This window comes from Glandiceps talaboti, chromosome 9 (genome assembly GCF_964340395.1).
Source record: "Glandiceps talaboti chromosome 9, keGlaTala1.1, whole genome shotgun sequence".
NCBI classification, from domain to species: Eukaryota; Metazoa; Hemichordata; class Enteropneusta; family Spengelidae; genus Glandiceps; species Glandiceps talaboti.
Window position 1 is genome coordinate 21,542,414 of NC_135557.1, and position 12,493 is coordinate 21,554,906.

The 12,493-nt window shown below is 36.1% G+C and overlaps 1 protein-coding gene across 2 annotated transcripts in view; it reads right to left on the reverse strand.

The window, feature by feature from the left end:
* Positions 1–12,493, reverse strand: part of LOC144439694 (uncharacterized) — a 35,178-nt gene that overhangs the window by 20,456 nt on the left and 2,229 nt on the right. For both annotated transcript variants that reach the window (XM_078128929.1, XM_078128928.1), the window contains exons 2-6: positions 7,903–8,023; positions 2,701–4,012; positions 2,120–2,215; positions 1,453–1,536; positions 557–970 (exon numbers count right to left, since the gene is read on the reverse strand). In XM_078128929.1, coding sequence (XP_077985055.1) covers positions 557–970; positions 1,453–1,536; positions 2,120–2,215; positions 2,701–4,012; positions 7,903–7,944 — 1,948 coding nt within the window. In that variant the 5' untranslated portion in view covers positions 7,945–8,023. The remainder of the gene's footprint in view (positions 1–556; positions 971–1,452; positions 1,537–2,119; positions 2,216–2,700; positions 4,013–7,902; positions 8,024–12,493) is intronic.

Below are 12,493 nucleotides of genomic sequence, written 5' to 3' on the forward strand. Positions count from 1 at the left end.
TAACTTACAATCTAAAATGATATTATGACTTGAAAGAAATGTTTTATGTGATGGACACAAACCAAATAACACTATATTAATAGTATGTTATGGGTGCAGTGGAAACTATTCATTCAAATCCAAATATTAACAGGTAAAGTCAACAGATATACATAAACTAAACACTCTTGGTGTCATCGACATTTGTAAATAGGGCACCATAACCATAATTCTCTATCCCGGACTTTAAATACTGGATATGAATTAAACAAGTTAGGACAAACATCAGTCTCCCTTTTGTTCCCGTTAATATTCCCCTAACAAATTTACACATGAGAATAAAATGATGCAGTCACACACTTACAAACAGTTGAAACAAATGTAACCACTCTTATTGTAGCATATAGCATGGTCATTCCATTATATTTAATAGTACATTCGCCAACACATACAGGACACGTGCAAAACACACATGTATATATAATTGTTAACAACTGCATCGCCTATCCCACACCACACCACACAGACAGTGTTCTTTGTCATTGCTTTCATTTTATGCATATATTGGACAGTTTACCTTTTGCAAAACGTAATTCAGCTTTACATGTCTTGTATTCCCATGTCCTTATATCAGCCTGGATAGTGATATGACTTGCATTTAGCTTATGAAGGGCCTGTTCTGTTACGATATCCTTCTGAGCAAGCTGAGTTAATTTTCCAGACCACATATCAGTCCACAGCCTTTCCACAGCTACCATGGTTAAGCATTTTATCAATACTGTCAGACTGTTTCCCTCGTATACACTCTGAACTTCGGCATCTCCATTCATTTCAATATGGGACACCATGGTAGACAGATCTGCTGGTGTGGTCATGTGATCAAACAAAGCAGGCTCTACTTCCATGATTTCATTAGCTGATAACTGATGAAAATCAGTGTCGCCCTGATACTTACATTCACTGACATTGATGTGTATCGGTAGTAGAGTACCTTTAGTAGAAAGTTAAGAACGTTAAACGTGCATGTAATTTCATATTTGGTCAACTTTCAAGCTATGATATTACAGATAGTGCAACGTTTATATATCCGGAATTACATTACCATGTTAGATGAGTTAAGCCAGCACAATTTTGACATTTGTAAAAATGCAGTAAAAGAATGATAATCTTTATTTGTCCAAATGAAATGGAAAATTTGCTGAATGGTAACCCAGAGCTGCGCCAAACGGCGATATCCTAGTGTTATGGCAGCAGGAGGAAACTGAAGTACCAGGGAAAACCTAGATTATTTGGCAGATCAAACTGAACATCATCCTTCTGACACACAGACTAGGTTAGTGATGTAATCAAACCCAGCCGACGTTAGGCTGGATCGAACCATGGCTGTACCCTTCAGGTAGAATGTCTAACCCCTTATTTTTAAACGTGTCCCAATGAGCCCCTTGAACTATTAATTCAAGTACTGTTCCTCACCATTTTCAATGGGATTGGATTCGGGACCGGTAGTTCCACTCTTTTCAGCTGGACTTCCTGTGTCATCTGATTTCTTATCTCCATCTTTTAGGAAGAAATGAGATGATAAATCATATGATAAATATAAAAATTCTGATTCATTTCAAAATAAAATCACTTCTGTATTATATTGTTGATCAAACAGCCATAACTTTATCATCCAATGAGGATGCTCATTTGCTCTGTAGTAATGACGTAATGTTTACTATTTGGGTTCAGTCAGGACTAAGCTAGTATCAGTCAATATCCTTCAGCTGGAAATGAGTGCATCCCTGTATTACATAGTGTTTCCTTAAAAACACATCCCTGTATTATAGTGTTTCCTTAAAAACACATCCCTGTAATACATATTGTTTCCTTAAAAACACATCCCTGTATTACACAGTGTTTCCTTAAAAACACATCCCTGTATTAAATAGTGTTTCATTAAAACTACACAAATGCACATTATAAATTTTGCTGTTCTAGTTAAGCAAAATAGGCGGAAATTGTGATATCATTACCAAATTTAGGAATTCATGTTTACGATTACGACGGTGTAAATACCACTAGTATGCGATCACAATCTCTGGAACATATGTAATAATTTAGAGAAGCAGTCATAATTCATGGTATTGGATCAACTTACTCTTTCCAGTTTTTCTTGTGGCTGGTGTCTCCTTTACTTGTGGTTTTGATTTGTCTTCTGTGCTACACTGTCTTGAACTGCTGGTACCGGTAGATTCTGGACGTTGAACAAAATCGGTAAGTATCATTATTTTCCATCGACCATCCCACTTTAGAAGTTTACAATCTGTGATATATTTATGTTTACACGGTTGCGTATTTTTCTAAAAATTGATAGTGTTGATGCAAATAAACAAGTTTCTTCTTCTTCAAATATAAAGTCAGTGAATGTGCTCATCAATCCTTATCTATCTCGTCTTCAAAATGTCACAAATAAAATGGGTTTTAGCGTACTTTTGATATTTCACGAGATAGTTAATACGAGTATCAATGCAAAATAAAATCTGAAAAGTAAATTAAGTACAAGTTCATTGTAATAAATCATTTCAGATATAAAAAATGATGTATTTACAACCAAAGAATGGTTACATTACCAACTGCAGTATGTTTATGTTTGTTTTTGTTATTATGAAAATGAAACATAAAACTGTTCATCGCACACTACTTTCCATTCTCAGCTGTACAAAAGAAAGTAACATTTACCTTTTTCATCACTCTTTGCATTAGCAGATGTCCTACACCATTCCTGAAATATTTGTCTCTGTTGATATATTTCGCCTTCCAGTATGGATTTAGTCAATGCTTCTCTTAATTGGCCAGCCTTCGTCAATGTTGTCGAGTAGTTTCTGAACATTTGTAGAATCTTGTCCCCCCATAAACGACTGACAGAGACACCAGTTATATCGGCTCTTGTTTCAACAGAAATGTTGTAAATGTAATCCTCTGTAGCCTCCATTGATAATATCAGGTTTGCTACGCCAGATTTAGAGGAACATAGAGTGGGAAGTCCTGCTACAATGGCATGGTAGGCTGGTAGACTGAAAGCCTTCGCTTCATTTCCTTCTAAGAGGAGAGAACACTGCCTCAAGTAGGTGTGGAAGTCGTCATTGCTCAAATCTGGAAGGACATTGAAGTCTAGGTATTCACAACTTATGTACTTTTTGAGGTTCCAACTTGTCTTCTTATAACCTTCATCTCGACAGTTGCAAATCTTCCATGTTAATTTCACATCGTTGTCAAATCTGTAGTTGTATGCAACGCTGCCTAAACCTTTTGCTATTACAGGACATTCTGTCCAATCTGCAGCGCTGCCAGTCGCTACAGTCGAAAGTACATCAATGTGCTTTGGTAGTTCGTGTATGCTCACTGGTTCTCTTAATACCCTTTCATCTGGAATTGGTATATACCAAATGTGTTCAAACTGCTTGTGCTGTGTAGGAATGGCCATGAATTTTGTTTGGAAATTGGAGTGAATGGTTCGACTGATACTTAGTATTAGTTGCGACACTTTTGCCGCATCCAGTACTTCTTTTTCTGCATCCTGCAAAGCTTTACCATCGTACATCAATTCAGGAATATAATGAATAGCTATTCCTAAATTAGCACTTGGAAAGAACTTTTCCTTAATCCTTGCCGCAGCAGAAACTGTATCGGCCGTCTCTTTACTTGCCACTTTACTACAATCAGCATGTCCAATCACCAGAGATATTTCTCCTATGTAGTTTTTAAGATGTGGAAAATACTCCATACAAAGAAGAAACCAATCTGTGGGTGAAATTTTCAGCCGTTTCACTTTCTCATCTGGTTTGGGACATATTAGTTCAACACCGTACTCTTCGGCATCTTTAATTTCCTCATCCGTGGCATCATGGTTCAGCAGAGAATATACTTTTCCATTCCCAGTCGTTTGTAGGAGGGCAATATCTCTATTAATGAATGATGTCGACGAATCAGGAGTTCTTGGTAACCAATCTGGAGCCACTAATAAGGTTGCCATTTCAGTACTATGTATCGGCTGAAAATGCAACATCATGCACACATAACTATGTGGCATTAAGTTGTTGTCTGTTTGTCATTAACAGTTAGTACACTGGGGATTGTTCAGGTGGGATTGGGTTGAATATGTAGGAAATCACGTTTTTCGATTGTGAAACGAAAGTATAGACATTGAAACCCAAAGGGTACATTACTCATCCTGCCATAGATTCTCACTATTTCTAAATGTTTGGAAACAATGCATGCTTTTTGAAATAAAACATTTGTTAGGTATGTTTTGTGTTGAATCAGCGGCCATGACTGTAAGTATGATAGGAAGGCAGTATGTGTCGGGAAAGCCTTGAAGGATGATTACAGAATCCATTAAAGTGACTGATCAATGGTCAAAAGGAGCCAGGTTATAGTGAAAAGAGGTGTTGATGGCTGATTGCTTTCAAGTAAAGACTGGTAAAAGTGTATGTATTCAGAAGAAATGTATACATTACACAAGGTTTATTCATTGCTGAAATACTCCAAAGGCAGTTCATTCAGATATAGTGAAGGGCCATTTGACAATGGAGAGGATAGGAATTACTGCTGAAACCCCATTGTCATTGAAGAACCAGATCAACTCATTTCAGTTACTCATTTTTATGGAAGAAGATCAAATCATTTCATTTCATTTCACCATTAACATATTCTGAGGGTTATATCTTATGATATTTGGGTAGACATTTGAAATCAAGTGTCGGTGTATTGAATAATGTACTGGTAATTTCACATTTACATGATCTAATGTGATTATAGTCGGAATCATCACTGTTAAAACAAAGTCCATGGAGATAGAAGAGGGAGAGCAAAAGAGGCAACATCAGTTGATTGGTAGTGTCAAATTAGAAAAAACAAGCAAAGTCTTCGTAGAAGGCATGGTTCTGTTGATTTCTTATTTCTGTGTGACAAGTGGATGAAATGAGACATTATTTTACTTGACGTTTTAACACTAATGCAGTAATGGTAATAATTAACAGGAGGGTAATAGTCTGATACACTAAAAGCAGACACCAAGAGTACCACTTCAAAATTAAGTAAGTAGCATTGTCGTCGTCGTCATAGTCATCGTCTGCCTTTTCCTTTTCCTCCTCCTCCTCCTCCTCCTCCCCATCATCATCATCATCATCATCATCATCATCATCATCATCATCATCATCATCATCAACAACAACAACAACAACAACAACAACAACAACAACAACAACAACAACAACAACAACAACAACAACAACAACAACAACAACAACATGCTCCCCATTTGTTCTATTGATAGAAGTAGCAGTCTGGTACAAAATACGGATAGATAGAATGAAGACTTAATTATTAATCCAATGTGTATTTCCCAGTGCGGTGGATTTAGTCAATTGGAAATCTGGATCACCAGACTTGTAGTTAAATTTTGTCGGATTCCAGAGCTTGTTGAGTTGTGATTTGAATGAGCATTTACAACATTTTCAGGTAGATTGTTCCATAGTTGGATTGCTTTGCAAGTGAAAAAGTGAGGGTGAATTATATTTCTCTGATTTGAGTGACTGTCCACGCATTACAGGACTGATTTCAGTGATGAGAAGAGAAGGGAGGATTATAGGTTATTTCATTGACTCCAGTTATGTCGTCACGATCAAAGTGATCATTTCCAAGAGACAGATCACAACGATACAACGAATCGTTCATCCCAGGTTTCAATTTCGTTGCACACCGTTGTTGTCCGGTGGAGTTGGTTTGACTTGACTTGTGCGATTTTCAACAGAGTGAGCATACGTCTCTTCTACCCCAATACAGACAAACGAAAATGTTCTGGTCAAGAACCTTTCAATTCCTGTAGATGATCCCGGGATCCCATGACCATCTTGAAGATCTTGAAATGGATTAGCTAAGGTAAGGTCCATTATTTCACGAGTGACGTTGTTCAGAATGTTGACTCCCTCCCTGCTAGATGTAATGTTGTCGTTTGTATTCACCGTTGGTGCAATACTCTCTTCGTATCTCTTGAGTGCTTATGTGACACCTCTATCCGGGCACTATGCATACAGAACCATGTACTTGTTAATATTTGACAATTAACAACAAAGTATTCTCCAAATAAACCATGTTAATGTACAGCAGCATCGTTTGCAACAACAACAACAACAACAACAACAACAACAACAACAACTAGTACTACCACTACTACTACTAAAGGCAACAATAATTTATCAATCATTAGCAACTGAACTGATAAGGTTCAGTAGAGCTATAAGCATGGCAAAGTGTCTGTCTGTCTGTCTGTCTGTCTGTCTGTCTGTCTGTATGTATGTATGTATGTCTGTCTGTCTGTGTGTGTGTGTGTGTGTGTGTGTGTGTTGTGTAAACAACTGAAAGTAAAAAACCGCTGGACTGATTGCCATGATATTTGGTGGGTGTATTACCTTGGGTGTCTAGATCTTATCATCAGTGTGTGGTTTGGGTAACAAATTAGATTTTGGTCGAAAAATCTCGAAGACTACTGGGCAAATCGGTCTGAAATTTGGTGGGATCATTCTTAAGGGTTTTCAGATTAAGAATTGTTCACGACATGATGATCCCATTAATGATATGCAAATTAGGGCTAAAAGTGTTTTTTTTTGGTAAAAATCTTCCAAAACTACTGAGCAAATTGGACTGAAATGTAATGGGGGTTAATCTGGAGGTGTACAGATGAAGAACTTTTAAGCATATATGATTTCATCAGTGATATCCAAATTAGGTGTAACATGTGAATTTTGATCAAAAATGTATATCTCAAAAAGCACTTGCACAATGAGACTGAAACTTGGTGAGATTATTCTGCAGATTTTCTTCGGCACATTTTGTCACAATTGGCCCTAACGACCAGCCCATAGCAAAGGCCAAATGATCACATATATTGCGAAGATAACATCAAGGATTCATAGAGAAATGAGTAAACATTCAAAACAAGTATGCAAATATTCCTAGTAACAAAACCACACCGATATCAACATGCAAATGATCATGTTTCCTCCAACGATAACATCAGGGATTCATAGACAAGTGAACAATTATTCAAAAAATGCATCCAAATATGTCTAGCAACACGACCACGCCCATAACAACAGCCAAATGATGGCGAAGATAACAACAGGATTGGATAGGCAACTGGATAATCGTTCAGCAAATGAACACCTATACTTAGCATGGATCAGCATGTGGGTAAACATTTGGTCAAAACTGTACAGTTGTGTTGGCGTTATTTTTGCTACCACGTTAGAAGATGAAAATAAAAATACAGGTAATTTAGCAATACCAATGCAATCGATACGAATGCAATCGATGGTTCTTGTTGTTAACGTTCCTGTAGTTAATATATATATATATATATATATATATATATATATATATATATATATATATATATATATATATATATATATATATATATATAGTTTTGGTAGTACTGGGTCTCTTTCTTGGTTGTAACTCGGAGTTTCACGCATTGCGCGATGCGTGAAACTCCGAGTTACAACCGAGAAAGAGTTCCAGTACTACCAAAACTATTGCGCTCTGCCACTGCGGTATAGAGCACTGTCTTAGCATATTGATACTCACCGATTTATATATATATATATATATATATATATATATATATATATATATATATATATATATATATATATATATATATATATATTAATTATTCATCATTCGTAATGTTTTTCAAGGGTATTCACAATTCTTACTGCATCTGTTGGCGGTAGGATTTGAACTATGTTTGCATGTTTCATATTTGTATTTCATTTACATCCATCAATTTGTTGTGATCTTATGTCGGTATTCTTAATACAAATCTAGAAATGAATACAATCTTGCCTTAATTCAATCACTATCCCAATAACCACATACCTGTTGCTTGTCTTGCTTTTCACCTTTATCTTCGGAACTCATGATGGTGTACCATTATACACAACTACCTCTGTCTGGTTTTTAAGGCCTTTGTACTTATTTATAAACATAAAGTGTTTACCTAAGGAGTGAAAATGCAAAATGACAATATTTCATCATTTACCTAAATAATTACCTAAACTTCAAAGAGAAACATGGGAATGGAACATGAATATACCTGATATTCATTTTTCATTCACATGTTTCTTTTTGAAGTGTATCGTTACATAATAATGATCACCATTACAGCTTTGTTATACTGTTATATAACCGTGTTTGCTTAAAATGGAATATGTGTCACTTTTTCAATTTCACTCTGCCTGGCAAAGTAAGATGATGCACACATCGAAAATTAATCTGATTAAAACGTGATATGGTGAATGTGTACGTCTCTATTTCTTTCTTTACTTCTAATTCATTCGTTTATTATCGTTTGTTTTCGATTTCGCTCTTCTGAGAGTGATCGATTTCTTTCTACTCCATGAGCAACAAACAGGGAACTTGCTATCCAAACTGAGCATACTCAGACGCAAAGGACTATGGGATTATATGTGGTTATCGTAATACCTAATCTGGAACTACCGATAAAGTAAACCTCCCACAATGGTCAGAGTAACTATGAATGGATTATTTGTGTTTACAGACAATGTAACATTATTTTTTACAATGCTAATTTATTAGTATTTATAATCACATTTCCCATTGAGTGATAACTGCAGCTCAGAAGAACAAAGCAAAGGTAAAAAGTGAAAGAGCTTTTAAGTTAACTTACTTAACTTACTTTGCTCCTAATTTTTTGTTAGGTCCCATAAATATACGTGAGTGCTAAAGTCGATATGATTTTCTTCTGTGTGAAGAAAGAGAAACATTTCATCGATAAAGAGAACGCTTAATAATATCTTTACGGCCATCTACGGATATAGGTTTTGCGGTCGACCGAGTTCAATGAGGACCGGAGGGCCTCCCGGGTCGTGATCCGTACTAGCGAGGTCCATAAAACTTCTATTCAGACCACAATGCAATAGTGACCATATTGATCTGAGATAAAACCCATATACGGGTTAAAGGTTATATAATATACCTCGTTAAACGTTAGAATGTATTGGAAAGCAATGGCTGTCACCAGAGATAACTAACTGGCTATGTATAGGAAAGCAATGTCTCTTACTAGAGATAACTACCTGGCTATGTATAGGAAAGCAATGTCTATTACTAGAGATAACTACCTGGCTATGTATAGGAAAGCAATGTCTATTACCAGAATTAACTAACTGGCTATGTATAGGAAAGTAGTGGCTATCACCAGTGATAACTAACTGGCTATGTATAGGAAAGCAATGTCTATTACTAGTGATAACTACCTGGTTATGTATAGGAAAGCAATGTCTATCACCAGTGATAACTAACTGGCTATGTATAGCAAAGCAATGTCTCTTACTAGTGATAACTAACTGGCTATGTATAGGAAAGCAATGTCTATTACCAGAATTAACTAACTGGCTATGTATAGGAAAGTAGTGGCTATCACCAGTGATAACTAACTGGCTATGTATAGGAAAGCAATGTCTATCACCAGTGATAACTAACTGGCTATGTATAGGAAAGCAATGTCTATTACCAGAAATAACTAACTGGCTATGTATAGGAAAGTAGTGGCTATCACCAGTGATAACTAACTGGCTATGTATAGGAAAGCAATGTCTATTACCAGTGATAACTAACTGGCTATGTATAGGAAAGTAATGTCTATTACGAGTGATAACTAACAGACTATGTATAGCAAAGCAATGTCTATTACCAGTGATAACTAACAGACTATGTATAGGAAAGTAGTGGCTATCACCAGTGATAACTAACTGGCTATGTATAGGAAAGCAATGTCTATTACTAGTGATAACTACCTGGTTATGTATAGGAAAGTAGTGGCTATCACCAGTGATAACTAACAGACTATGTATAGCAAAGCAATGTCTATTACCAGAAATAACTAACAGACTATGTATAGGAAAGTAGTGGCTATCACCAGTGATAACTAACTGGCTATGTATAGGAAAGCAATGTCTATTACTAGTGATAACTACCTGGTTATGTATAGGAAAGTAGTGGCTATCACCAGTGATAACTAACTGGCTATGTATAGGAAAGCAATGTCTATTACTAGTGATAACTACCTGGTTATGTATAGGAAAGTAGTGGCTATCACCAGTGATAACTAACTGGCTATGTATAGGAAAGCAATGTCTATCACCAGTGATAACTAACTGGCTATGTATAGCAAAGCAATGTCTATTACTAGTGATAACTAACTGGCTATGTATAGGAAAGTAGTGGCTATCACCAGTGATAACTAACTGGCTATGTATAGGAAAGCAATGTCTATCACTAGTGATAACTAACTGGCTATGTATAGGAAAGTAGTGGCTATCACCAGTGATAACTAACTGGCTATGTATAGCAAAGCAATGTCTATTACTAGTGATAACTACCTGGCTATGTATAGGAAAGTAGTGGCTATCACCAGTGATAACTAACTGGCTATGTATAGGAAAGCAATGTCTATTACTAGTGATAACTAACAGACTATGTATAGCAAAGCAATGTCTATTACCAGAAATAACTAACAGACTATGTATAGCAAAGCAATGTCTATTACCAGTGATAACTAACTGGTTATGTATAGGAAAGCAATGTCTATTACCAGAAATAACTAACTGGCTATGTATAGGAAAGTAGTGGCTATCACCAGTGATAACTAACTGGCTATGTATAGGAAAGCAATGTCTATTACCAGTGATAACTAACTGGTTATGTATAGGAAAGCAATGTCTATTACCAGAAATAACTAACTGGCTATGTATAGGAAAGTAGTGGCTATCACCAGTGATAACTAACTGGCTATGTATAGCAAAGCAATGTCTATTACGAGTGATAACTAACTGGCTATGTATAGGAAAGTAATGTCTATTACCAGTGATAACTAACTGTCTATGTATAGGAAAGCAGTGTCTCTTACTAGTGATATCTAACTGGCTATGTATAGGAAAGCAATGGCTATTATCATTAATAACTAACAGACTATGTATAGGAAAGCAGTGACTATTACCAGTGATAACTAACAGCATTTGTAACCATTACCTAAACATATGATTACCAAATTTCGCTTCAATTTAGCCAGTCGTACATAATAAAATGACACAGTCAGAGACAGAGACAGTCAGACAGCTAGCCAGCGAGCTAGACAGACAGACAGACAGACATCGACACACAGATACATACATAACAAAAACGCAACCCTCAAATACGGAATGTAGTGACAAATGTAATGTCTATTTAAGTCGTTTTGTTTAAACACTAAACGCTTACAAATATATTTTTAACATGGTGAATATAGCTAACTAGTTTCTACATGTCTATTATTAAAGGCTGTAAGGTCTGTTTCTTCGGAAGAACGGAAAACCTGTCACCATGTCGACGGGGTTCAACACCAGTTAACGTTAACAAAGAAATACCATTGATATGGTGATAACGTTACACTCTTGGTACCGAACACCTTATTGTGTACTTATTGCGAAACAGGACAGACTATTTATTAGATGTGATGACTTTTGAATAAATTGAGGTAATGTCAAAAAGGTCATATAGGGTCGGCGATTAGGGGGATAAAGGTAAGAAAAGGAAATATAACCATGCAGATTATTTGCTTAATAATTGCCCTATTTAAAGTGGCACGCGCACAATCTGAGTTTATGCTCTTTTTTACTGAAGTGAAAATATGAAATAAAACTACATTCTATAATGGTAGTATAATTTTAATGTTGATACATGTCTACTACATTACCATTGTCTTCTCACAATGTTGGAACAGTTGCTTGTAAAGTAAGGATTTCATGAACATTTCTTGATACGTAAGATAAATTACGTTATCGGATTGTTTTTATATTATCTCTTCACAACAGATTTGAATTCAGTCACTTACATGTGGTGTTTAAGTGTGCTGCATATTAGTAGGTACAATACTAGCGAATACCTTTTAGATATGCTGAAGAGCTATGTCAAACCCAACAGGCGTGTCCCTTTAGACACACATTTGCATCGTTAGAATGGCAATCTAAAAGTTGTTTTGCATGAACGTTCATTAGTAATGCATTGGTGACGTGTGCACAGTTACAAGTTCCGATTTTGTGGCTCAGAGTAAACAACTTGTCAATGTAGATTGATAGTCATATTTACTGTACATAACTTGACGTGGCGTATGATAAGCTCTCCTACTGTCGCTTTCAACCGGAATTTGAGATCAAATAACCTTACAAGTATGATTGAGGTAAACAACGAAGACTTGTGTAAGTGCATGGTAAACGACTGAAAGTTGTCACGTACGAGTTCTGATATCAACAATAGAGGGGTAAACAAAGTGTCAAGCCTGACTGCAGACTTGTAATGAGGACAAGCACAGTACACATTAGTGTGTATGTTATGACAGTGAGATATAATTGTTCAATTGCCGAAAATAGTTATTTTTGTGACTGACCATTGTATACATAGGATGTATAAT